Source organism: Neovison vison, chromosome 7 (assembly GCF_020171115.1).
Source record: "Neovison vison isolate M4711 chromosome 7, ASM_NN_V1, whole genome shotgun sequence".
Classification (NCBI taxonomy): Eukaryota; Metazoa; Chordata; class Mammalia; order Carnivora; family Mustelidae; genus Neogale; species Neogale vison.
In genome coordinates, this window is record NC_058097.1 from 186,830,818 (window position 1) to 186,858,075 (window position 27,258).

The 27,258-nt window shown below is 39.9% G+C and overlaps 1 protein-coding gene across 2 annotated transcripts in view; it reads left to right on the forward strand.

Annotated features, from left to right (window-relative positions):
• Positions 1–27,258, forward strand: part of TTC17 (tetratricopeptide repeat domain 17) — a 118,993-nt gene that overhangs the window by 63,425 nt on the left and 28,310 nt on the right. The window contains exons 17-19 of one of the 2 annotated variants that reach the window (XM_044259116.1): positions 10,839–11,009; positions 21,696–21,955; positions 23,650–23,803. In XM_044259116.1, coding sequence (XP_044115051.1) covers positions 10,839–11,009; positions 21,696–21,955; positions 23,650–23,803 — 585 coding nt within the window. The remainder of the gene's footprint in view (positions 1–10,838; positions 11,010–21,695; positions 21,956–23,649; positions 23,804–27,258) is intronic. The other variant, XM_044259117.1, reaches the window with a different exon arrangement.

Genomic DNA, 27,258 nt, shown 5'->3' on the forward strand with positions numbered 1-27,258 from the left:
TAACAAGAATAAAGCTTAGGATAATAGAAGTGTTAAAATGAGCTCTTACTTTTAGAGCTATTGCCATAGTTTCTAAATTATAACTCATGTTTCAGCCTGTCACTCAGTGACTAAAATAACTTAAAAGCAAGTAGATAACGATACCAAGAAATATTCTTTAGAAACATATTAATAGGATACACATAAGGAAGATTTTTAAAATTCACCTGTTAGAAATATTGAAAAAGTAACTATGTTTGAAATAAAACAGAAAATTTTGCCAGGGGAGTGAAAAAAGGGGGCATTTATCAGGAGGGCGTTCAGACCTCAGCATGTAATATCACAGAGCACGTGATTTTCTCTGTCGGAACTGAATCAGCACTGCCTTGTCTGTGATGCTCCGGGAGGACCAAGACTGAGGGTAGCAACTGAGCCATCAGTGTAGACATTTCCGTAGCACTGCTTGACGTCAGTGGAGGTTGTTACTCAGTTACGGAATACTTTTATTCACTGATCTAAAAATAAATTTATAATATCTCTGAATTGCTGAGCTTGACACTTGAGGTGTGCAAATGGTCTCCACCAGTATTAGGGTTACTATCTTGAGTCTCCTAACGGAAGTCAGTTACATTTTTGGGTACTAAAGTAAGTTTAGAACACAGTTCTGCCTCCTTTCTGCTCTTTGTATAGTTTGAGGATACCCACTGGATTGCATCATTAATCCTATTTTATGATCACTTACCTACAGATAGGGTTAGGAAGTTATACTTGGACATCTTTCTTCGTATGTAGGCTCCATCGTACATGAGGAGCTCACTGTAATTTCCTATACTCAGATCACTATGGACAAAGTGATTGTACATCTACGAGAAGATAGTAAGGATGAGCAAGATGGGGTCTGTTTAATCTAGCCCTTAGTAATGATTGAACAAGGTACTTTTAATATGGTTTGTGACTGCGGTTGTAGATCAGTCTCCTGATAAGAACTGAAGGCAGCTAATTCTGTAAGTTAGGCAAGTTCATTGGTTGCTGTCGTTCTTTTTAAATTTCAGCTTCCATTCATTGTTGGTGATGTTTTTAGAGCTATTTTGCCATCCTATATAGGAAGCATTTGCACGATTCTTCTCCTTCAAAAAGATTATTCTGATTCAGAACTTGTGCACCCACACACGTGCGTATGCACACACACATACACACACACTGGAAGTCCATTCTGCGTTGGTGGAATGAGCTCTCTCTTTTTTTTTTTTTTTTTAAGTGATTTGTGCCTCTGTAAGTTCTTTCTCTGCGCTCTGAGCCAGCCATTTGAGGTGAATTCCCAGCTTTGAAATTTTTAACACTATTAGCACTAAGTCTTTAAACCCTTTTACAAATTTAATAATTGAATGATTTCTACTCAGTTTCAAGGCTTGATGGAAATAAAGCAGTTAAAACTGATAATCACTACAAAAGAACATTAGTTCGTTTTAAAATACGTATGACTGAGGCTCTCTGGCGTATATATGTGTATGTGGAATGCGCTTTGATTTTTTTTCCGCCTTTTTTCTTCCAGTGTTGTAATTACTAGTAGTCAGATAGTATTTCATACTAAACTGCCATGCTCTTTGACCAAGAAAATTTCAGTAATCTCTTAACTTTTTTTTTAATGTATTTTATTTATTTGTCAGAGAGAGGGGGAGAGAGAGGGAGAGAACAAGCAGTGGGAGCAGCAGGCAGGAGGAGAAGCAGGCTCCCTGCTGAGCAAAGAGCCTGATGTAGGACTTGATCCCAGGACCCCTGGGATCACGACCGGAGCCGAAGGCAGAGGCTTAACTGACTGAGCCACCCAGGCATCCCATCTCTTAACTTTTTCTTAGTCAGCAAGGTTTATTTGGTTATGATCTTGAAAATGCAGGAGAAATTTAAATTTTGTAGCTTTGGATTTATCTTCTCATTTAATTGCTTTTTATAATAACAAGCCTAAATTCACCATTTAAAATTTGCTAAACCCAAAGCAATTTAAACCTTTTTAGCTATCAGACACAGGTTAACAACCCAGTCAGATCGCATATCCAAAGTGATTATTATAAAAAAAAATTACAAGCATATCAAATTTCAGGAAAAAGAGCTGGAGGTCCGTGGCAGTTGATAGTGTACCATTTGTTGATCAGATGTTCCTATTCCCGCCACGCATCTAATAACATAGCCAGGTTTCCCTTGGCAGCGTGAAATATAGCTAGGGAAAAACCCAACATGAACAAAAAAATTGAACAATTCCCTATCTCTTTCACTGCCTAAAAAGCATAAATGTTAAAAATTGGAAAAGGTAAGGTCTTAGAAACCATGTTATTTTGTGCAAAGTGGCCACCAAGGTGAATGCCTGCAGGTGACTTGCATTTGGTGACATAAAGCAAAAGGAAAAAGTGTGATAACACCATTTATTTCTCCATGCTTTTTACTTGATTTAGTGCATTGGTTATATATATACTTAGATATGCTCTAATCAAGGTGCTTGTCTTAATCTGATACCCACGAAGTGGTGTCTGCCGTCAGGCAACTAAGGACTTTGTTTCTTGAAATCCACAAGGCCCTCCTTAAAATGTTCCATGGTGGAGGGACTTAGGTGGCCTTTTAAATAAAACAAAACGAAACCAAAAAACCCTTGGTTTAAATGTACTCACTACCCATACCAATGAAAAGGACAATTGCTAATGCTCTTCGTTTTCACACATGAGTCCTATGAGATATTACTACATTCAAGTCCTTATCGATTCTAGAATAACTAGGGTCTTGAGTTCTCATTTAAAGACATCCTTATGGGGGCGCCTGGGTGGCTCAGTGGGTTAAGCCTCTCTGCCTTCGGTTCAGGTCATGATCCCAGGCTCCTGGGATCAAGCCCCACATGGGGCTCTCTGCTCAGCAGGGAGCCTGCTTCCTCCTCTCTCTGCCTACTTCTCTGCCTACTTGTGATCTCTATCTGTCAAATAAATAAATAAAATCTTTTTTTAAAAAAAGCCATTTAAAATAAAGAAAGAAAGAAAGACATTATTATGATTCACTTACCGTGAGGAATAAAAAAAGACCAAGTAGTCTTTGAGATCTTATAAGGCTTGACCTGGCCTAATACCCTTGCAATAGGAAAAAGGGCAATCCTGATATGCCCAGCAAGTGCTTCTGATGGTAGGTCCCTTCCCCGCTGTGCTCTCTCTGTGGCTCCATTTGTATGTTGAGGAAGAGAACCAGAGTTAAGGTCTGTTGATTTTCCTGCTAGTTTCCTTTCCTCAATACCAGCAGGTGACCATTCACTTGAAGCAGGAAAATGGGAGAGGCAAATGATAAACCCCGATGGTTGTGGGTAGCTAGGAAATCTAAGCCCCTCCCCCTACCACCTATTTGTAGGCTTATTCTGACTATTAAGAATTGAGTGAAATCAACTCAATTATGTGTGGTTGCCTCAAATAGAGGTGCTGGATTTAAGCTCACTGACCACATAAATACTTTAATATCTTTCTGCTTCTGGCTAAGTCAATGGAAATTGTAACCGTAATATAGGAGGATAATACTGTGGATAGCCTGTTTCCTTTACTATACACAACCCACTTCCCTGGATCCATGTGTTTGCTCATGTTTTCTGCAGCTCCTCCTCCTCACCCTCCATCATGCCCTTCCCCTCTACAAAAATCCCAATCTTACCCATCCTTCAAGGTCCACCTCTGCCATATGCCTTACCCAAGCCCTTAGTTATAAGTAATCTGTAACTAATCATTCTACCTGTTCCTCTCCTTCAGCTCCTGTGTCTTGCCATTATATTTATTTGTGTATGAGACACAACTCTCCTACAAGGCTTCTTCAGCTCATTGAGAGCAGGGACCAGTCCTTTTTTCATTTTTGTACTCTGACCCACCATACATTCTGCGCCCCGCCCCCTATTGATTAGCACATAGAATGTACTTAAATGACAAACTAGCTGGTGATATTTCAAGTTTGAACTACTGAGAATACCTAGTAATAAAGAGTAATTAACTTCTGTCCACCCACCATTTACCCAGAATGCTTTACAGCAAACCCCCACTCAATATACATATATAGATACAGATCTTCTTTTAAAGTCTGCGGCTCCCACACCATAGGAGGGAGAGAAGACGAAAGGAATCATACTGTCTCTCTTGTCCACTTGGAGCTGACATGCCCTAGAGCCTGCATTCTCTCACGCCATGTATGTACTGTTTTCGATGAAAGTTACAAACATATGTCCTTGTTGACCCTCATGGGAAAACTATCATTTATGGGTAAATCAGTAAATCAGAGAAAACCTGTTGGGTTTAGAAACCCAGCACACTTGCCTGAAACAAGTTTGCCTCAGCTGAACTAACCCAGAGATTTAAATACTGTGACTAAGACTACTACTAAGATCACGACCACGACGACGACTAGCAGCTGTGGCAATTAACTAGCTTTCTTCTTCAGTGTACTAAATGCATGGGGAAATCTTTCATAGTAAACTTTTGGTGAATGTTTAAATTCCCTTGTTTAGAGATCAAATCTGATTCTTCACATTTCTAAAGGAAACAGTAGCTGCCAAGAGTTTGGATTCCATCACTGGAGTTATTTCCACAGACCACAGGTTATGGTGTCTATGTCTCAACTGGCTGCCTTTGCCCTCTATGCCACAGTCACTTAAGAGAAGGCCACATGGGAAGACAGGCCAGATTTACATCCAGCTCTCATTTTTCTCCTCTAAAGGGAGGTTGGGAATTTAAGTCTACAGAAAGCAGTGCAGACTTGAATCCCTAGGCAAAGGAGACTGCCTGCCCTCCCATATGTGGACCAAGTGGTCCCCAGCATAGACTTCAGACCTGTAATGTGTAGTAAAAGGAAAACACACACACACATACATACACCCCCCACACACTTGTATTTGAGTTCACAGCCTTTCCTTAGTTTTTCTTTTTTGAACTTGCTTCTGACTCACTCACCTCACCAGGAGGGAAAGCCTGTATAATTCCGAGGTTGCTAATTTCAAGTCTTTAATATGGTTTGTTTTCTATCTGGCATTGCACTTTTAAGGTCAGTCAGTACATAACCATTACTTTAAACCTCCCGCAAAGAATTTTCTTTGGCAGTAATTGCTGAATGAGAACCAGTCTGAGGAGCCAGTACTTCTGTCGAAATGATTTCTCTTGTCTTTCTTAAGTAGAGGGCAGCACAGGGCAAAGGAGGTGAGGCAACCTCACTGCTATCTCCAGCGTGGTCATCAGCAAGTTAGGTCTCACCCAGACCCAGGGAGCTCCGATGCCCCTCTTCCTGGTGGTTTCACTAGTGCTGTGTCCCAGGAGTGCTCTCATTTCAGATAAAGAACCTAGACACAGAAGTAAGTTGATTGGCTCAATTGTGTACAGAAAGGCTGCTGCTAAGACCAGATTTGAATTCATACCGTGGAATGCTCTTCTAGGAGGTCTACAGGACCTCTGTCACAACCTCTGGAAGTGGAAATCTTTTCTTTCTTCATCAGATAGGCTTATTACTTTGTATGGTACCAAGCCCCACCTAACACCCACAGTTAACATTTCCTGCTAGTATTTTTAAAGTAACTTTGCATAGCATGGTGAGCAACTGAAAGACTTCTGTTCACTTCGTGGTTTATTTTACTACCTTTTCTAAAAGATTATCTTACTAGGGAAATATGAAGTTTTGAGTTATCTAAAATTATAATAAAACTTTCACGGTGTTACCTATATACAGAAAAGAAATGTTATATAGCTGCATAATTTCAGTGGAGTTGAGTAGAAAGATAAGGAAAAAGATAAATACTGTAAAACACTCATGTGTATTAAGGGGACAGTGTTACCTCTATTTTCCACCTGGGTACCTTATATTTAGTTGAATGTACCAGAATGCCTCCTGTAAGGTAACTTTTCTTATAGGCATAAGAAAGGAGACCTTAGAGTATAATATAATCCGGTTAGTACAGGGATAGTAAGGATATCTTTAGAATTTTCCACTGTTCAGAAAGGCCATTTTTCTAACATCTGTTACTTTGCCTTCAGCAACATAAAATTCAAATTCAAATTCTAGTTCCTATTATAAATCAGTTTGTTATTTATGCCTTAGAAAAAAGTCATTATATAATAGGAAGCATAGGAGTATTACATTATTTGTTGCATGGGGGAAAGTATGTTCAAGCAGGAAAAATTTGGAAGAAGACTGGCGCCAGCCTTTAATAATGTCACAATATAACACACATTGTGGGGTGCAGAGAGGTAAGTGTTAATATAACTGAACAGCAGATCTGTGGTCTCTTTTCATATTGTAAGGCTATGAATTCAGAGAACATAGAGCAGACTGAGGCAAAATTCTAAATGTGCTAAGTATTTTAGGATTCAGATACGCCAAGCAGTTGAATCTGAATTAGTTGCTGTTTTCTTCTAAAAGCCCAGTAGAAGTGAACTCTGTACTGCCTTCATCATCTCTTACACACACACCCACGCACACACACACACATAACATTGGCACTGAAATGAGGCAGATCCCCTGATGACTTCTAGAGCCAGTGGCTCATACAGAGATTGAGTTGGGCTGGAAGGCCTTGGTAGAAGAGATGACATTGGGATAATTTATTCCTTTGCACCTTTTCAGAGAGACAACAGTAATAGCTCACCATGTGCTAGGCCGTGGTCTCACTTCTTAAATTGAATCTGAGCAACTCTGTGAGGTGGGCACTACCATGAAGCTCCATTTACAGATGAAGAAACTGATACACAAAAAGAGTTAAAGTAACTTGCCCTGCTGTATGCAGCTCGGAAGTTGTAGAAACAGGATTGGAACTCGTTTAGGCTGGCTCATCTGGGCTCTTAGCCACGATGCTCTAGGCTAACAGAACTACATGAGCCTTTATTAGTTCTTCTTGACTAGCTCTAGTTATGTGGCTCTTTCAAAGCTGATTCCTCTCAATTTATTTGTGGCATTTCTTTGTTATAACTAATCCTAAAGGATCCTAAAAGTACCCAGCCAGGAATGGCTTGCCAACTTAAAAGATTCAGAAGGTAAGCATGTTTTTTAAAGAGTAAGTGGTTACACAATTCTAGAAAATAAGTATTCTTCTGGGCCCTCTGTAAACAGAATTGTGAGAAGATAGGAGATTTCCTCAGCCTTCGTAATGATAGGCGTCCCTGAGAACTTAGTTTACTCTGAAAACCTGTTTAGCCACAGGATAAATTGTGCCTTTGCCTTAGGAGACTTAATGCTTTGACACAATATATTAAATATTTAGTTGTTTTCCAGAACACCCTTGTAGGATAGGTTACTATTAATAATTCAGTTTATGCAGACAATATTCTAGCCACAGAAAAAGGATGTTGGTATGTCTAAGATCGCATAGCAATTCCAGAATCAGACATACCCTACCTGGAGTTTTATGCTTAGTTGGTATTGCTGTGTAGTTGCCTACTTCCAAGAAAAACCGAACTGTCAGGATTTGAATTAGATGCTAAATGCTTTGCAAGCAAGTATATAGCACAGCAGTATAGCACAGAAAAGTGCTTCCTTTTTCACTTGGGACCTTGTTATCCAAAGCATTTCATTTAAATCATGTAGTTCCTTAGGAAAAAAAAAAAAAAGGGTAGAAAGAAATCCTCCTCACAAGGTTAGGCTAAGACACAAAATCTCATTTCTGCATCAGCAAAAAATAATAGTCATATGCATGGAAGATGACTTGTTACTTTTATGTATCTTTCCATTTTTCTTTCGCCAACATTTTCCTGTGATTCTTTAATAAGGACATCATCTCCACCTCGTTGGGAAGACAAGTGACAATTTTTCTATATAGGCAACTTTTTTTAGTTCCCCTTTGAGCTAGAGTAGACCTATACTGCAGCCCAAAGAACAGAAACTTTACTTCTTTCTGAAGTGTTTCAGTTCTCTTTCAGACAACCGGAAGGAGCAATTTAAAAAATAGGCAATTTGGCTTTTTATTATTAGCCTAGATAATTATGTAAATCACAACAGAAGGCTGAACCAGTCTGCCTTTAACTGTCAGCCTAAGGAAATTAATATTAACAGTTCTAACTTGAAAATCAAAGTGAATCCTTAAAGCATATAGCTTTTACCTGATCATTTTGGTTCTGCCTACTTGGAACAAATACAATAGCATAAACTTCTTATTCCTTTTTATTCCCAATTCTCCCTAATCCCCTCTTCTGCCCTCCCTCTCGGAGAAGTTGGCCCCAATTTCCTGAGTTGGAGGACAAGACATTCTTAGAATGCACAAGGCTTCCTTCAAGAAGGCGTCTGGGTTTGAGGTCATGCAGGACTAATTTTAGCTTCAGGATCTTATGCACATCATATCTTATAAATTACCTATGAGGCATTTTTAAATATTGCAGATATTTAAAAAGATAAAACCAATTAAATTTTCATAATGAGAAGAGAGTGGGAGAGAAAAATCAGAGAGGCAGAGGTTGGAGGAGGAAGTCAATTGCAGAAAACACAATTTTACTGGGTCCCAGTGTTTAAGGTTTGTCCTTTGCCTTTGTAACATTGTTTCTCTCAGCCTGTGTCCTGGTGCAGAATGCTTTAGAGGCAAACTCACCAAAGCTGAAAGCAGAGAACAGTCACTAGGAATAATGTATGTTTGAAAATCATCAACATCATTGTCATCATTATTTTCTTTATGTTTTTAATCATCATGCTTATTTATATCCCAGTTAAGAGTTGTCACTAGAATTGTGATATTCTTCATAGTCAATTTTAGTTAGTTGGGTGTATACAATTGTTTGTTGTCACTACTTTATTTTAATGCTCTTACACGTAGCTTCCCCATACTTACCTGCACATACTCAATGGTAAAGACAGAAGCAGAAACTGATCCTCTACTTCTGTTCTCTCACAGAGGAATTTGAAGAAAGAATCTTCTGGCATTGATCATGGCATCTTTCCTGTCAACCTTTGATGGGCGCACACACACAGCCCACCACACAACCTTCCATCTCTCAAACTGGTTCTTATCGTTTCCCGAACACAAACGAGAACTCCTGTGCCTGTTGCTTCGCTCAACACGTAATTCCTTCTTGCATACGGTGCCACCTTCTCATTTCTGCTAAAAAGGTGGCATTGACTGTTGGAAAGCCAAGAGGCTTTCTAGTAGGATAGAACTGATTGAAATCTCAGATCTACCACTTATTGCTTCACCTTAGGCAAGTTACTTGATTTCACTGAGACTCAGTTTCCTTATCTGTACAATGAAAATCAGTTATTTCACAAGGCATTTTTGAGGGGTAAGTCAAAGAAAAAATACAAAGCACTCAGGAGATCCTGGCTCCCTTCCTTGTAATTCCCTATTCTGTAAGTCCTTTCTTGTAATTCCCTATCGCTGTAAGTCGTATACTACCTTTTCCTCAAAATTAGGGTTTACCTGCTCAAAGCTTATTCTCTGAAGCACCTACTTGGCACAGTATGCTACCTCATTATTGTTTGTTGTCTTGTATTTACTGTCTTCTCAAGTTGCTTGTGAGCTTCTTAAGAGGTAAAGCTCCTTTGAAACAAAAAAATTCGGTTTCTGACGTAACTTTATTAAATATGGTAGCCTCAGATGTGTGAGTGTAGAACTGGAAAATAAAAGTGACTCCTTAAGCGTGCGGTTCCCTTACTGCAAACTCCATAAGTTGGGAAAGGTTATGTTTTCCTGGCACAGTAACAGAAATGGTATGAGAAGTGCTTTCCTCAATTATGAAATCTAAAAGGGAATCTTCAAATCCAGAAAGAGACTTCTTGTACTTCCATTGCTGCAGAGAGAGCTTAATTGGCTACATACATCTCTTTGGGACAATTTTCTATTAAAAATGAACCTGTAGAGCATGTTTGAAGGTTCTGGTAAGGGAGGGAAGTTACTTAGATTCTCTTACTGGAAGAATTGTCCTGTGAGAGGAGAGATGTGTAGGCTTCCACTGAACATACACGGTTCGTGACAATGCACATCAAATATAAGAGGAAGAGGAGTCCTGCTCAGCTGGCAGATCACTGCCACATCAGACACACCAACCTAGTAACACATTCCCCTACCCAGAGAATGGCCATCAGGTGGAGCAGGGCAATGGCTCTTTATCCATATAAACACACAATCCCTAAGAGGGTCAAGGCTCCTTCAACTCAATGGCAAAACTGTAGTAAGAGGTCAGGCTCCCTGTGCATAGCAGAAAGTAACAGAGAATGCAACAATTACATTCCAGATGTGACATTTTACACTAAAGTAAATCTTTACATGAGCAGAATTCGTTTTCCAAAAGAATAATGCACGTCTTTGTGATGTTGCGGTCTTACACATGGATTCTCGGCCCTGACCATCCCTCTTTAAGTCCTTGATTTTTAATTTATAATCCTTTGCCTTTTGATGTATCTTTCATTTGGAGGCCTCGAAAATGGATATTATATTTTGTGATTCGAGAATGGATATAATATTTCTCTGCTATAGTTCATCCATCTCCAGACTTATTCGGGTACTAATTGGTCATTTCTCGCCCTTGAAAGACAAACAGAAGGAGACTTACTTTTTTGTGATGTTTCTGACTTTCAAAGAAATATTTCACAGTCATTCATTGTAAATGCAGTGAGATCTTGGGAATTGATCTTTGTTGTCATAATTTTTCCCCCAAACACTTGGTTCTTATGCTGGCCTAGCAGGTGAAACTTGAACTTCAGTGCAAAATCTTGAGTCACAATAAAGATCTGGCTCGTGGTGCTCCAGCTCACTGATTTTTGTATGTCCTGCGGGAGAAAAACTGACACCATCATCTTTTTGCTCTTCCTGCTGCTTGAAGACCTTGAGCCTTGGGACTACCTAAGAGAGATGTTTCTAATATGCTGTCTCTGTGTCTCTTGTCATTGAGGTAATTGTCATGAGAAAACCCTGGACAACAGCCATGACAAACAGAAATATTTTGACAACTCACAGTCACTGGATGCTGCCGAAGAAGAGCCCTCTGAGACAGGAACAGAGGAGGAGCCTGTACTCTCTGTTGAGAATTCAGGGAGGGACTCAGATGCCCTTAGACTTGAAAGTAAGTTGATTTGACCTGAGCTGTGCTTCTGGGGTAAAATCAACTCTCAAGCTTTGAGTTTAGGCTTTTCTTTACTCTAAATAGTTTCCTTCTTTTAACAGCCACTCATTATATTTGTAGAATCACAAGGGTGACCCTCATGTGTGAGGTAGAAGACAGGCTAGTGTGTGAAAAAGCTCTTCACACTTCTTTTCTTTCTCTTTCACCTCCATGTCTTGTTTTGCTAGGACAAATTTGATTCATTTATATACAAGTCTTTCTTCTTAATATCAGTAGCCTACTGAGCAAGCCATTGAAAAAAGGCAAGATAACTTATATTTACACTAACCCAGTAATATTTAAAGATTTGGAATAATAGACATACGAACCAGGCCCTCTCCTAAAGGTCCATTCCATGACCACATTTTGAGCTATGCTGTACTGAACTGTTCTTGACATTATCAGTCAATGCATTATTGCTAAAATGAATGACTTTGTAGTACTCATCCTTCTTAACCACTTTGCTGTGTTTGGATCTATGCACAACTTCCCTCTCCTTGAAACTTTTTTCTTCTCCTCTCAGCTTCTGGGGTATCACTGCTCTTGGCTCTCTTCCCGTCCTCGTCCTCAGGACAGCTTTTTCCATTTCTTTCACTTACTCTTTACTTTGCCTCTTACTTGTTGGGTTACCCAGGATCTTGACCTTGGTCTTTTTTTCCTTATCCCTCTTTTTAACACTCTGTGTTTTATCTCTTTGTGTCTCAAATACTTTTGAGTATAACAGTGACTCCAAATCTCTCTCTTCAGCTAGCACGTTGTCTACAACACTAGATCTTATTTCCACTTTTTTTTTTTTAAAGATTTTATTTATTTATTTGACAGAGAGAGATCACAAGTAGGCAGAGAGGCAGGCAGAGAGAGAGAGAGGAGGAAGCAGGCTCCCTGCTGAGCAGAGAGCCCGATGCGGGACTCGATCCCAGGACCCTGAGATCATGACCTGAGCCGAAGGCAGCGGCTTAACCCACTGAGCCACCCAGGAGCCCTTATTTCCACTTTTCTAGTGGTCTCTGTCTCAGTGTGCCATAGGCACGTCAAATCTCGCATATCCAAAATTGAACTTACCCTCATTTTCACTTCATTTTACTTGAACTGCTTCTAATTCCTACGTCCCTGCTGTTTGTTAATGGCATCACAACTCCCCCAGACACCACTGCAGTATCCGAGACCTGTTGCATCCGTTCATCTTTTCATCTATTTCCTTCTGTCACCGCCTAAATTCTCACTTTCTTCATTTCTGCTTGGGCAGTTGCAGTAGCTTCATTATTGAATTCCCAATATCCAATCCGTTACTTCTGTGTGTTTGGGGAGAGGGAGAGAGAAAGAGTGTGTGTGTGTGTGTGTGTGTGTGTGTGTGTGTGTTTGCAGGAGAGAGGTAATACATGCGATAGGTACAAAATTTTTAAAAGCAGAAGTAACCCCTATTACCAGTATATTTTGTGTCTGAAGAGTTGTTTCTAAAATCAGATCTGATCAGGTAAGCCTATGTTTAAAATTTTCCATGGCTCTCTGTTACCTATAGGAAGAATCCAGTATCATAGTATAGGATACATGGCAGTTTGGCCCTTAGTTTTGTCTCCAAGTGCACCATCTACCAGTACTCTACATAGCAGGATGTATAAACCTTGCACCATTTCCCTCCATGCCATGCTGTTGGAGCCTCCCATGTCTGCACAGGCTGGGAATGGCCCCTGCCTGCTTTTTGCTTTATGTGGACGACTCTTACGCACCTCCAAGATTCAGCTTAAATGTCACCTCCTCTGTGAAGGAGTCACAAAGGTCTCCAGGCATTTAGTTGCTCCATACACTGTCTTGTTCCCACTTTTTTGTCAAGGCACATTTCAGACAGTGTGAACGCTTACATGTTTTATTTCCCATCAGACTGTGAACTTCTTATATATCATGTCCTATATAACTTCATTTCTGGGTACAGTAAATATTCGTTAAAGTAATGAATTATGGCATTTGTCTTCCTGTGTGGGTTGGATTAGCAGATTTAGCAATTACAAAATCTGTGTTTCCTTCTAAGTAGTAGTGTATATTAAAAAAATGGTGTCCAAGAGAAGCAAGCTAGGCCTCAGAGGGGAAGTTTTGACCTTCACCTTTGCAGGTTTAGAAAATTAGTTTCATCGGTTCTGTCAGAAATCATTGGGCTTTAAGAAAACTAATTTCCATTTACCATTTCAAAAGAGATGGATTTTTAAACTGGATAGGCAGCTTATTCATTTACGAGGGCGCTACTCCTCTCTAGTGCCTGGCAGCCTCTTGTCTCTACCTGGTATCAGGTACCCACACAACCAAGTGGACATCATGAGGTTGCTTGATAAACTCAGAATCACCACAAATGAAACTGAGTAATGATAAGGGGTGTTTCATTCGGTTTATACAAACTGTTCCTATTCCAATATAATACAGCTCCCTCATGACCAGGCTACTTCCGACTACCAAACTAGATGTTTTTTTTTCTTCTGACAATTCAGATAAAACCCAACCAGAATCTTGATGTTTGTCTCATTTTCCAAATAATATACCATTGTTTGAGATAGATTGTAACCTAGTGACTAAGTTAAGTTTCTTTAGTCCCATGTTTCCCATGGAGTTCCATCCATCCGTGTACTGGAAAGGCAATATGGTTGCCTTGGCTGAGATGGGGTCTTTCCAGGTCCCTTCAGCTTCATGCAGACTGTCTCTTAGCGTGGATTCGTTTACAGATTGCTAATTCAATCCATAGTATAATGATGACTCTGACTGGTTTCTCTCTCAAGTAATAACTTTTCTTTGCCATATGTTGAATTCTGGGAGCACCTTCTTCTTTTCCCTAGATACAAACAAGTCCACAGGGACAACATTCACGATATGTTAGTATGTTCATACCAGGAGGCTTCCTGCGGTATGGTTATCAGAGTGAGAAAAACTCCATTTTTTAATGTAAATAGTGTGCTATAATAAAAATGTGTTATAATAAAAGTCAAGTGTAGACATTAAAGAATTTTTGAAAATTCTATTTTTAGAGGAAAATTTAAAGAAATACAAATAGTTAAGCCCTTTCCAGTAACCAATAACTTATGATAATCACTCCCTTTCTATGATACTTTACAATTTACAAACATATGTTCACTTCAGTAACATATATTTTACGAACTTATGAATTATGTGTTAACCATGTGAAATAGATACTATTATCAAGCCCATCTTATAGATGGGAAAATTGAGACTCAGAGAAGTTGGGTTCCTTGCCCGAGATCATCAGTAGGTAGCAGAGCTAAAACTCATCCCATGCATTGTGCCCTTCGGCTCCAGGTTTCAGAAATAGAGGCTTTGTTGGATTAGAACTTTATTTTTTAATTAGTAAGGTTGTTTTTAAAGAAAACTAGCATCTGCTGTTATCATTATTTTATAAAAGCAAAGAAAATTTTAATGTCAAAAAGTACAAAGACAATCTCACAATAAAGGTCAAGTCTTTTTCAAAAAATGGACAGTCAGCAACCTTACTCCAAAAATTTGTATCTGGATGTGTGTGTGTGTTGTATGTGCGTATTATAATTTTATATACATATCCTTTTTATGTTTTTCATTTTGCTAAGGATTGGTACAAATTGTGTCGCTAACTAACATATGAAAACCACTGCTTTAATACCTCATCATCTAGTACAAAGATCCTCCCCAGTAAATCTTAGATGTAGAAGGAAGAACATAGGCTTTGTAGTTCGAGATCTTGCTACCATGTCCTTTCACCAACCCCAACTAGTCGTTAAATCTTGGGCAAATTACTTATTCTTTCTGAGCTTCCCTTACTTCATTAATTTAAAAACAAACAAACAAAATCCCTCAAGTGATTAGTATTTAAATGAAACATTTCTTTTAGAGCCAGGTCCACAGTTGGAGCTCAGTGTTCACTTCTGCACACATGGGCGTGACTCTGCTGCTTCCAGATTTAGAGGCTGCTTGTGAGCCAAAGTCCTCACAAATACATACACACAGTATCTGCTCAATAAACATCTGTTGAGTTAAAGGAAACCTTGACATTTCCACAAGAGTTAGAGGAAAGATTCCCTGTTTGCTTTTCTGAGTTATCTTCTTGAAAGTCCATTTTCTCTTGCTGTACTGACCCAGCTAAAACACCAATGGTGCAAATGAAAATTTGATGATTTGTTTTTTGTTTTGTTTTGTTTTTCTGAAAAGTCGGTTTCCCTACCTACCTTAATCTGACTTTTCATTTAAGCCTTTTGTGCTTTGCAATTACTGGCTTTAAACATTATGCCATTGTTCACTTATGAAATCTTAAGGAAGTCTACTTGACTTCAAAACCAGATCACTGCCTTTTAAAGTAAGTACTAGAACTCAAGACAGAATTGCTAAAGGTCATATGGGGTGGAGTCTTTGTATGAAACCAAATTTGTCTAATTCCACAGTATATTCTTTTTATTTTACGAGCCAGAGGGAGATAGATCTCTGTAGTAACATCCTCAGAGGTAGAATGTGCCTTGCTTGCCTTCACAAACCAAATTCTAGTACTCAAGCCTATTGGTATTAATCATGTAAGACTTTCTGGAGATGTCTTGAGTCAAATTTTGAAGGAAGGACTTTTTTTTGCTGGTCATCTCTTCAAATGTGTGATCTTTACCTCTTTTTGCTGTCAGTCTGCTTTGTTTTGAAGGTAGAACTCACCTTTCATTTCATTCTCTGCTTCTTAAAACTCTTCTTGATAAAATCTCTCTTCCAAGATTATTAATACTGTTTCTTACCCAATAGAGTCACTTTCTTTTTTTTTTTTTAAGATTTTATTTATTTTTTTGGCAGAGATAGATCACAAGTAGGCAGAGAGGCAGGCAGAGAGAGAGAGAGGGAAGCAGGCTCCCTCTGGAGCAGAGAGCCCAATGCGGGACTCGATCCCAGGACCCTGAGATCATGACCCTAGCTGAAGGCAGTGGCTTAACCCACTGAGCCACCCAGGTGCCCCTAGAGTCACTTTCTTTTACTCATCTTCCGGTGTCCCACTCCCTCTCCGGAGCATCCTCAATAAGTCATTGTATGGCTTTGGCTTCTGCTCCAGGCCAGGAAGCTCAGTCTTCCCTTGGTAGCTCATTCCATTTTCTGACCGTTTAGAAGTCTTCCCTTAAATTGAGCTAAAATGTGACTTCTCATTTCTGGTCCTTCCCTCTGAAGCTAACGAAGTCAGTCTTGTCTCTCATTAATATCACATCTGAAGATCACTTCTCCCACCTACCCTAGCCCCTGTGGTTTTACTTCCTTAGCTAAATGTCCTTGTTTCCTTGAACAACTCCAGTTACAGCTCTTAGTACCTTCACCAATCTCGAAGTAATCTTTCTAGAATTAAAAACAAAAAATCTTTCTGGGCTCCTGGGTAGCTTGGTCAGTTAAGTGTGTGACTCTTGATTTCTGCTCAGGTCATGATCTCAGGGCCCCAATCTCAGGGTTGTGAGATTGAGCCCCACATCAGGCTCCACACTCAGCCTGGAGTCTACTTGGAACTCTCTCCCGTCTTTCTCTGCCCCTCCCCCCACACTCACTCTCTCGCTCGCTCTCTCACTCTCTGTCAAAAAATAAAATGTTTTAAAAAAGAAGAAAAAAATATTTCTAGCAAGATAATGTTTTAAGCCTGATTTGTGTGTGTGTGTGTGTGTGTGTGTGTGTACTATGTCAGCTACTGTTCCTTCTATGGGGTCCCTTTGGTTTCCTCAGTCCTTCATTTAATGTGGTTTTGGGCACTTTCATCAAGTCACATTTCTATCAAGGTGCTCTGTTTTGAAAATCCCTTAAACTTTGGTGCCCAGACTTACCAATGAATCTCCAGGTGTGTCTGAAATATTGCAAGATTATGCAGGACTTCTTTTTCTTCTCGTTCCTCCTCCCCTTCTTCTTCTCTTTTCCTTTCTTTCTTTCTTTCTTTCTTTTTGAGGACAACCTATACTTCTCTTGGTCTCTCAACACTTCTCCTAGTTCCTGTGATTTTTTTTTTTTTAAGATTTTGTTTATTTATTTATTTATTTGAGAGAGCATGTGTGTGCGCTCAAGCTTAAGCAGGGGGAGGGGCAGAGGGAGAAGGAGAAGCAGGCTCCTGGCTGGGCAGGGTCCTTGATCCCAGGACCTTGAAATCATGACCTGAGTTGAAGGTAGACTCTTAACCCACTGAGCCACCCAGGCGCCCCGAGTCCCTGTGATTCTTGACAGACTACCTGACATGGCTCAAACTCATCTATAAGTTTTCCTAGTACCTGAGATAGGATTCATCCAAGTGAGAAAACATGAACTCCTCTAAGCCTCACTGTGAGTGCTCACAGTCTCTTCACTTCATAATATTTATTTTCCTTTTTCCAGTGTGAAAATGGTGCATATTAAAGAAGATAAAATAATAGAGAGACCTATCTTAGTTTATCTATTTTTAGTTTATATTATACCATTGGTCCCACAAGTAGCTATCCTAATATTTTACTTTTTCTTCTTGCTTCAAGTGTAATTTAAAACCTTCTGTGATGCAGACCTCTCCAAATCTGAATTCTGTATTTCCAGAATTAGACAGTGCCTGGAGATATGTTCTTCCATCCATCCTAACCTAGACCGTAAGCTCCATGGGTGGTTCTATTACGAGCCCTCAGCACATTTTTGGACACGGGCAACAAATGCTTAAATAAATTAACGAGTAAGTGCCTGAAATCCCAACATGATAAGTCCCATTGCCCTCTCCTAATTCCATAATCCTTGTACATGGCATTGTTTTCGCTTTCACAGATTCTAAAACTTCATATATTCCCCGTTTCACATTAGGCTTTGAAATCTTGAAATTATCTTTGAACTTAGCCTATTCTTTGTCATTTTATCCATTTAACCACCAAATTTTATTTTTGTCCACTGAAATTTCTTGTACCTTTCTCTCCTCCCTTTTCAGAATTCCCCTTTTGCAGTCTTCACCCTAGGCCAGCTTCTCTTTAAAGAACTGTAGAGAGATTGTTGAAATACCTTTCTAACTGGTCTCTGTTCCCCGTCTTCCTTCTCCACCTCTCAGTATGCAAGCTGCTTTACCACTCTGGCCTGCACAGGCCACATTATGGCTCTCGTCTTGTTATTCTTCTGTTTAGCAAACAGGAGGCTCCCTTTACAATGAATCTTGCTCCCGACTTTCCCAGACATCCTCAGTGTCACCCACCTTCCCTAAGTATCTTATTTGCTGATATCACCTGTATGCATTCTTTGTTCTAGTTCACGTGAAATGAGCAGTGCCTTCACATACTGCCTTCGCTATGTCTACATCAGTGTGTATACATGTGGCTGTGAGAGTATATACTTTCAAGCTCCTCCCTCTCGGCCCTCCCTGGCCCTCCGCCTGTCCGAACCCTGCCTCAGGAGTCTGCCTTCCCCTAGGAAGCACGTTGTGACCACACTCAATTATGCTTTTCCTCTAGGAAAAAAAGTATCTAAATGTAATTATGCTCTGATTATTTTATGTGTATAGTTTAGTTTCTCCAACCTGATTGATTATACAGTCGAACCTTGAACAATACAGGTTTGAACTGCATACATCCCCCTATGTGCAGTTTTTTTTTTTGATAAATACCATATAGTACTTTATCTTCTCTTATTATGTTCTTAACAATGCATTTTAGCTTTCTTTATTATAAGTATACAGTATATAATACCTATAACATGCAAAATACATGTTAATCAACTGTTTATGTTATCGGTAAGGCTTCCAGTCAGCCGGAGGCTATTAGTAGCTAAGTTTTTGGAGAAACAAAAGCTATATGTGGATTTTCAACTGTGTGGGGGTCAGTGCCCCTAACCCCCATGCTGTTGAACTGTAATTTCTCCGATTCTTTTTGTTCCCAACTATATGGCTCATAGCATGAAATAGGCACATAGTAGGTTTTAAATAAATAAAGATTGGTTTATTGTTTCTAACTCATAGCACATTAATGATCTCCCCATTCCTCACCGTTATTTAATGTTCTTTATGAATTACTTCTATGCCCACCCCTACAGTCTTTGAAAGGACTAGTGGCTGCCAGCAGCAAAAGCCTGCAGCAAGCTCCATAGTCTCTCTTGACTGGAATACCAGTTTCCGTCAATGAAAGGCCCTTTCTCTAAGAACTTTTCAGTAATGATATATATATTTCCATATGGTCTGGGCATAGGGGAGCATTAACCTTTGGAACTGGGCTTGCAGAACTCTTTGCAACTGAACAGCTTTATTTATTTAGAATAGTTGTAGTTACTAAATGGAAATAAGGTTTCCAAACACCACATCCATATGCATGCGGTTCTAACTATACCCTGGGGAATTAGTTACCTGCAGTCTACCATTGGCCAAAAGCCACTTTTCTTTAAGCCCATACACTTGGCTGCCGCCAAATATATCAAAACGCCTTTCCTGTCTCAGGACTAGGTGCAGGAAATCCCATGGTGCCCATAAGAGAAGGAAGGACAGGAAGCTAAAATAACATGAAAAATACTTAGAACTCTGGGGCGCCTGGGTGGCTCAGTGGGTTAAGCCTCTGCCTTCGGCTCAGGTCATGATCTCAGGGTCCTGGGATAGAGCCCCGCATTGGGCTCTCTGCTCAGCGGGGAGCCTGCTTCCCCCTCCCCCTTGGCCTGTCTCTCTGCCTGCTTGTGACCTCTCTCTCTGTGTCAAATATATAAAATCTTTAAAAATATATACATATACTTAGAACTGTGTTGCTACAAGTCAGATGGCAGATAGTTCTTCTAATTAAGTTGCTTTTTGGGGTCCCCATAGCAACCCTGTCCAGGTATTTTCCCTGAGTTAGCTACTGAAAAATTAGTAAGTCATATAGTATGCCAGACATTATGTTAAGGACATGATGCTTGCTTTTAACACGTGACAACCTTAGAGTTTATAAAGTCTTGAATCACTAGCAGGACAAGGCAACGGCTGGAGCAGTAGATCCTCAAGAACCTCACAAACCAAAATATTCCCCAGTTCCATTAACTCATTCTACAACCGTGCCTCTTAAGTGTCACATACAATGTTAGATATTCAGGATATAGTAGTAAACAAGAAGATATACTATTTGCCACATAATTTAGGCAATAACCATCTTTATCTGAATATTCTAAAGAAAATGCCCTTGTAAGCCCCTGTTTTACTTTATGCTTATCTCAGAACATCATTAGTGATAATGATAATAATAAGCAAAAAAAACCCCAGCTGACTGGTTCAAAAAACCTAAAAGAAATTTACTTGAAAGGACCACAGTACATTTCAAAGTCACTTGTTATCGAATGAAGGAGCCTTATAGTTCTTTCAAGAAAGAATAACAGATTTCTAACGGTACTCCCAGCCTGACAACAGACCTTCCCACTTTCTGGAATAGAAAGTGGGATGGAAGATAGAGATGCCACCAGAGCCGAGAGAGATCCTCCAGGTGTAGAGATCAAAGCTGTATGTTGCCTTTAGCCTTGGTGGTCAGCCACTTTTCTCACCCCATGCCTCCCCAGAGACTAATACTGTGCATTTCTAACGTGAGTTCATACTCGCTGTGGTTATGGGTCTGGTCAATATGGAAGTGAGATTCCTGACCTTGGCCTTATTAGTACCATGTTTCAAATCACTGAACAAACCAGAATTACCAACTGAAGGTTATTGGGATGACTTAACTAGGATAATGTAGACTGGCATTTTCTGAGCAATCAACCCCGAGCTCTCAGGTTGTCCAGTAGATATATTACAAAAGGAGGTATTCCATTTTATTTGTTTTTGTACCCTATCTACATTTGGAAAGTATTGGAGATGACTTTCATGAACACACACTATAAGATTCAGCCGTTAATTCAAAATAGCAAAAGTTAAATAATGAAGTTTTCGTTTTTTTTTTTTAAGGAAGGAAAGCATTCTATTAAGAAACTCAGACAAATTTTTGCCCTAAATGTTCTAGTCATCTAGGCATAGAAGGGAACGTGTAAGGTTATATAACCTTTAATGTATAACAGTAGAAACACTGACTTCTCAAGAGAAAGAATTTTTCTAGACCATTGTACTGGGAAACATCCGTGGAAGTCTTTACATAAGAAACTTGAGCAACATAACAAATAATGTCTTGAACCATTTTAGGAAAAATTACACTACTCCATCACTATTTCTTTTACACTGGTCATTAGTGAAAATAAGAGCCTGACTGTAGAATTAGGATAATTACCCATTAAACAAGTCGTTGTTCAGGTAAGGCAGTTAGACTGTATGGCCTGGACATGCAGCCATGATATTTCATTTGCTATTTGAATAAAACTTTAAGGATCTCACATATTCAATAAATAACATCATAATAAATTTCACCTTTGCCATCCGTGTCTTGTATTTAAAGCAAGTGGATCTTTTTTTTTTTCCAGTAATATGTCTATAAAATAGCCATCCCCCTGCTCACTAGTGATACAGTAATCAGTGCCTGCCTGCCACCGTGCTGCTCCTATTGTCCTTATCCAAGTTTTTGACAAAGCTACACAGCAAAGAGGACATTTTATTGTGCATTTTGAGGATGATGAGTGACATTTTTATGGGTGGTTATCGAATTTGCTCCAAGCAGAGCCAGAGCTGCTCAGACAGCAAGGTCGGAGTCATTCAAGTACTGCAGTGAGTACTACAAAATCTTTACTGATATGCGGGCGCTCAAATTTCAGGTACAGTGGTTGAGGAGAGCAATGGTTCCGATGAGATGGAGAATTCAGATGAAACGAAAATGTCTGAAGAGATACTGGCTTTGGTGGACGAATTTCAACAGGCATGGCCCCTGGAAGGCTTTGGGGGAGCCCTGGAGATGAAAGGGCGGCGTCTGGACTTGCAGGGCATACGAGTGCTAAAGAAGGGTCCCCAGGATGGAGTGGCCAGAAGCTCTTGCTACGGAGACTGCAGAAGCGAAGATGATGAAGCCACAGAATGGGTGAGAGTTTGCCACGTCCGTTCACACCAAACCATAGCCCGGGTCTTGGTGGGGGTGGGGGCTTCCACATTCACAGAGTGTGATGTCTCTCTTGGGGGTGTGGCGCCACTTTACTCCACCTTCCAGTCAGCCCTCGAGTGGGCCTTGTACTGAGGGACATTTCCCTTTACTTCCGTCTGTATCGCTAGCTCTTCCAGGAGGCAGACGAAGTGGGAGCCTGTCCAGCCTGCATGCCTGCAGCCGCCCAGCTCAGACATCTTCATTTTCAGTTTCCTCTATGCACCCTTCAGGGCTAAGCTATTTGTTCATTTTACTAAATGTTTTTCATTTAGACCTGTAAGAATGAAACAGAACTCTAGAATAGGACTGGTTACTTTTTTGTTTTCAGAAAAAGAGAGCTCAAGTCGGGGGTAGGGTGTGGAGGAGGCAGAGAGGGACAGAGGGAGGGAGGGAATCTTAAGCAGGTTCTTTGCTCAGTGTGAAATCCAGTGCAGAACTCAATCTTGCAACCCTGAGATTCTGTCAAAACACTTAACCAGCTGAGCCACCCAGGCGCCCCTAGCACTGGTTACCTTTTTGTTGTTGTTTCAGGGGTACAGGTCTGTGAATCATTAGTCTTACACAACTCACAGCACTCACCGTAGCACGTACCCTTCCCAGTGTCCATTACCCTGCCACCCCATCCCTCCCACCACTTCTCTTCTCCAGCAACCCTTGGAGACCAAGAGTCTCTTATGGTTTGTCTACCTCCCTGGCTTCATTTTTCCCTCCCTTCCCCTATAATCCTCTTGTCTTATTTCTCTAATTCCTCAAATCAGTGAGATCATATGATAATTATCCCTCTCTGGTGGACTTCTTTTTATTTTATTTTATTTTATTTATTTATTTGACAGAGAGAGAGATCACAAGTAGGCAGAGCAGGAGGCGGGGGTGGGGGTTGGGGGGAAGCAGGCTCCCCACCGAGCAGAGAACCTGATGCGGGGCTCGTTCCCAGGACCCTGAGATCATGACCCGGGCTGAAGGCAGAGGCTCAACCCTCTGAGCCACCCTGGCGCCCCGACTTCTTTTACTTAGCATAGTAACCTCTAGTTCCATCCATGTTGTTGCAAATGGCAAGATTCCGGGGTTTTTGATGGCTGCATAGTATTCCATTTTGTATATCTATATACCACATCTTTATCCATTCCTCTGTTGATAGACATCTAGGCTCTTTCCGTAGTTGGGTTATGGTGGACATTGCTGCTATAAACATTGGGGTGCACATGCCCCTTCGGATCACTACATTTGTATCTTTAGGGTAAATACCCAGTAGTGTGATTGCTGGGTCGGAGGGTAGTTCTATTTTCAACTTTTTGAGGAAGCTCCATTCTGTTGTCTAGAGTGGTTGCACCAGCTTGCATTCCCACCAACACTGTAGGAGGGTTCCCCCTTCTCCGCATCCTCACCAACACCTGTCATTTCCTTACTTATTAATTTTAGTCATTCTGCCTAGTGTGAGGTGGTATCTCACTGTGGTTTTGATTTGTATTTCCATGATGCTGAGTGATGTTGAGTACTTTTTCATTTGTCTCTTAGCCATTTGGATGTTTTCTTTGTAGAATTAGGACCGGTTACTCTTAAAACCCCCAATATCCACAGCCTTTACAGATTTGATAATTGGTCTAATTTGTCCCCAACATATTTCCATTTTCCAGATCACATTCCAGGTCAAACGTGTAAAGAAACCCAAAGGAGATCATAAGAAAACTCCTGCGAAAAAGGTAGAACAGAATCAAGCAGAAAATGTACATCGTTACCAAGCAAACTTGGAGATCACTGGCCCAAAGGTGGCATCTCCTGGGCCACAAGGTAAATTTGAATGTTTAATATGCCAGTTTCTTTTTTCAGATTGCACTGTCTCATTTCTTACTAAGGATGTGTTTGTGACTTGAAGGAGATCAGATGAGAGGGTAATGGGGCTTAGTAAATGAGGAAACAGTCGTTGGTATAAAAAGTTTGTTTTGATATTATTTGACTTCTTTACCATTGCCTGTCGGGCTTATATTCTTATCATCTTGAGCTTGAAGTCCTATTAATTCTCGATAGTCTAGTTTAATAGGATCACATGTGTCTTATAGGATGGTTGTGAGAACTGTAAGAATTATACATGTGAAGTGCTTTAAATGAACTGGCCACATAGGGCTCAATAAATATTAACACTTAATATTTTATGTGTCTGATATCTCTTTAAGTATTAGATAAATGCTTTAGAACTGTGCCCGGGAAAAATGCATACACATCAGAATTTGTCATGTTCTTTTAGGGTTCATAGTTGTCCTGAAGTGCTTCTTGGGACTCCAGGTTCAGGGCCATTGCCACGGGCCCAGTTGACTTTCTTTTCTAGCAACGAAATAGTAGTGATCAAATTTCTTTTATAAAGAATTTTTTTTAAAGGATATTTTCACTATCCTAGATTTCAAAAATTAACTTCATGAAAAGATGGCTTATTTAATTTGGTATACTTAAAGCTGAAAGCAGGAGGCACATAATAAAATATAAAGAATGGGGTCAGTTTGACTAAATCCCAGAGTGAACTCTTACTTGGAAAATACAAAGGACACCAAAAAGGACATTTTGTCATGACTGGAATTGACAACATGTAGTAGCTGTACTATTTAAGGGTGGCATCGTGTGTTAACAAGCTACAGAAAGTAGCTGAAAGAAAGAAAGAAAGCACAGAAAGAAAGCTACAGAAAGAAAGCAGCACTTCCTTTACTAGGTCTGTCTTCTGTAGCAAGGGAAAGGGTGTTCAAAATGTAAAACATCATTATGGAAATGAAAATTCCATTAAATAGTAAATGTAATAAAATCATAAAAGTAGAAAATTTAGATGAATATTTATATACTTTTCCAATGGAAAAGGACTTTCTAAGGCAGAGAGAAAAAGAAAAAAATAATGATGGCATCAGAAGACACCATAAAGTAGGCAGAGGACTGAAACAAAGTATTTTTGCAGAATATTTATATTTTTACAGACTCAGTGATAAGCACAAAATATCAGTATCATTTAAAGAACACCTACAGGGGGCTACAGGGCAACCTGGCTGGCTTAAGTCAGTTGAGCACCTGACGTCAGCTCAATTCATGATCTCAGGGTCCTGGGATCGAGCCTCCCCTTAGGCTCCCTGATCAGTGAGGAGTCTGCTTCTCCCACTCCCGCTGCCCCTCCCTGCTTGTGTGCTCTTCTCTCTTTTTCTCTCTCATATAAACAGATAAAATCTTTTAAAAAAATAAAATAACACCTACAAATCAGTATGAAAACACAGCAATTCAGTGAGTTCTGTGCAAGTACAGAGACAGTTCCCCAAATAACACACGTACAGTTGGCCACTGAACATGTGATGAAATATTCAGCCTCACTAGCAATCAAAGAGACATAAACACAAACAGCGACATGCCATCTTTACTCCTCAAACTGTCTTTAAATGTGTAATACACAGAGTTAATGAGATCAATTAGGGGATCATTTGACCATATAGATCAGAAATTTTAAAAATAAACCAATAATTTTACTTCCAATAATTTACCCTAAGTAAATCATTTTATAGATGCCAAAGACAGAAGTGGCAAGATTGATCATGGGGCCGCTTATCATAATAAAAAAATTATAAACCACCTAAATGCTGGTAATTGCCCAAATAAATTACAGAACGTCCATGCCATGTACTGTGCAGCCAAGATGCTTGTAATCTAGTAAGAGAACCAAAGTGGTTTATAAAATAACAGGTAGAACACTTCAATTTTTGTAAGGTAGTAGATATACTGTATTACGACTACACTTGTTCACATTTCTGTATCTGCAGCTGAGGTGTATCTTACAGCTGATGATATTTTAAATAATAATTGGCTGTTTTTTTCTTTCCTATACCATATAAAATAATGTTTATGACCTCTTAGATTCGATAAAAGAAGCTAAAATAAACAAGTATGTAGAAACAAGTATAGAAGAGAATATACCAAAGTGTAAGTGGTCATTTCTGGGTACTGATAGAGATATGGGTAATTTTAAATTTTCTTCTACATGCTTTTCCATTTTCTAAATATTTTATAATAAGCCTATATTGTTTTTACAAATAAAAAACTAAAAATTTCTTGTAAAGGTGAAAATTAAAGCTTGGTGTGGTTGAGATGACAGGAAAGCACTTAAGTGGTTTTAAATGTATTCAAGTGGGTGGGCCCTCATAGGGCATTGAGTGTACTTGGCCAATGACATCAGGGAACCTGCTTACTCTCGGTAACATTAAAAGTTCTAAGGCTTGGAAGAGATGACAGGTAGCCAGAGAGGTACAGTATCCTGGGTTTTCAAATAAATCTGGATTCTCTTCACTACTGGAGAAGGTTCATGGTAAATCCTGACAAAGTTTGGTTTTTGTTTTTGTTTTTTTTTTAAAGATTTTACTTACTTATTTGACAGACAGAGATCACAAGCAGGCAGAGAGAAAGGAGGAAGCAGAGAGCCTGATGTGGGGCTCAATCCCAGGACCCTGGGATCATGACCTGAGCCGAAGGCAAAGGCTTTAACCCACTGGGCCACCCAGGCGCCCTGATCCTGGCAAAATTTTAAAGCAAATCCTAAAACAGATAGTTTGTGAGGCCATGGGGAAGAGTGGAGATCAATGAGGGCCACTGTAAATTTACTAAGAACTAGTAAAACTAATAATGCATAACTAATTTCACTTTCTTTTTTGAAGAGAGCTACCAGACTGGAAGACCAGGGAAGTGCTGTAAATACAATGTAACTAGATTTCAGCAAAGCATTTAACAAAGTCTTTTAGGGGGTGCCTGGGTGGCTCAGTCGTTAAGTGTCTACCTTCAGGCTCAGGTCATGGTCCCAGGGTCCTGGGATTGAGCCCCACACAGGCTCCCTGCTCAGTGGAAAGCCTGCTTCTCCCTCTCCCTCTGCCTTTCCCCCTGTTTGTGTTCCCTCTCTTGCTGTCTCTCTGTCAAATAAATAAAATCTTAAAAAAATAAGTAAATAAATAAATAGAGTCTGTGAGGATATTCCAGTGAACAAGATGGGGAAGTGTGGGCTCAGAGGCTCCCCATTACCTATAGAATGAAGTCCAAACATCCTCGTGTGGTGTACAAGCATCCAGCCTGTCTGTCCTTCACGCTGTTATTTTTCTGAACCAACCACGCTCTTATTTCACCCCCTTACCTTTCCATATGCTGCCTCCTCTGCCTGGCCTGCTCTCCTGCCACATCAGCAGTGCTAAAATATCACTCATCCTTACACTTCCGATGCCACGTGCCTTCCCTTCCTT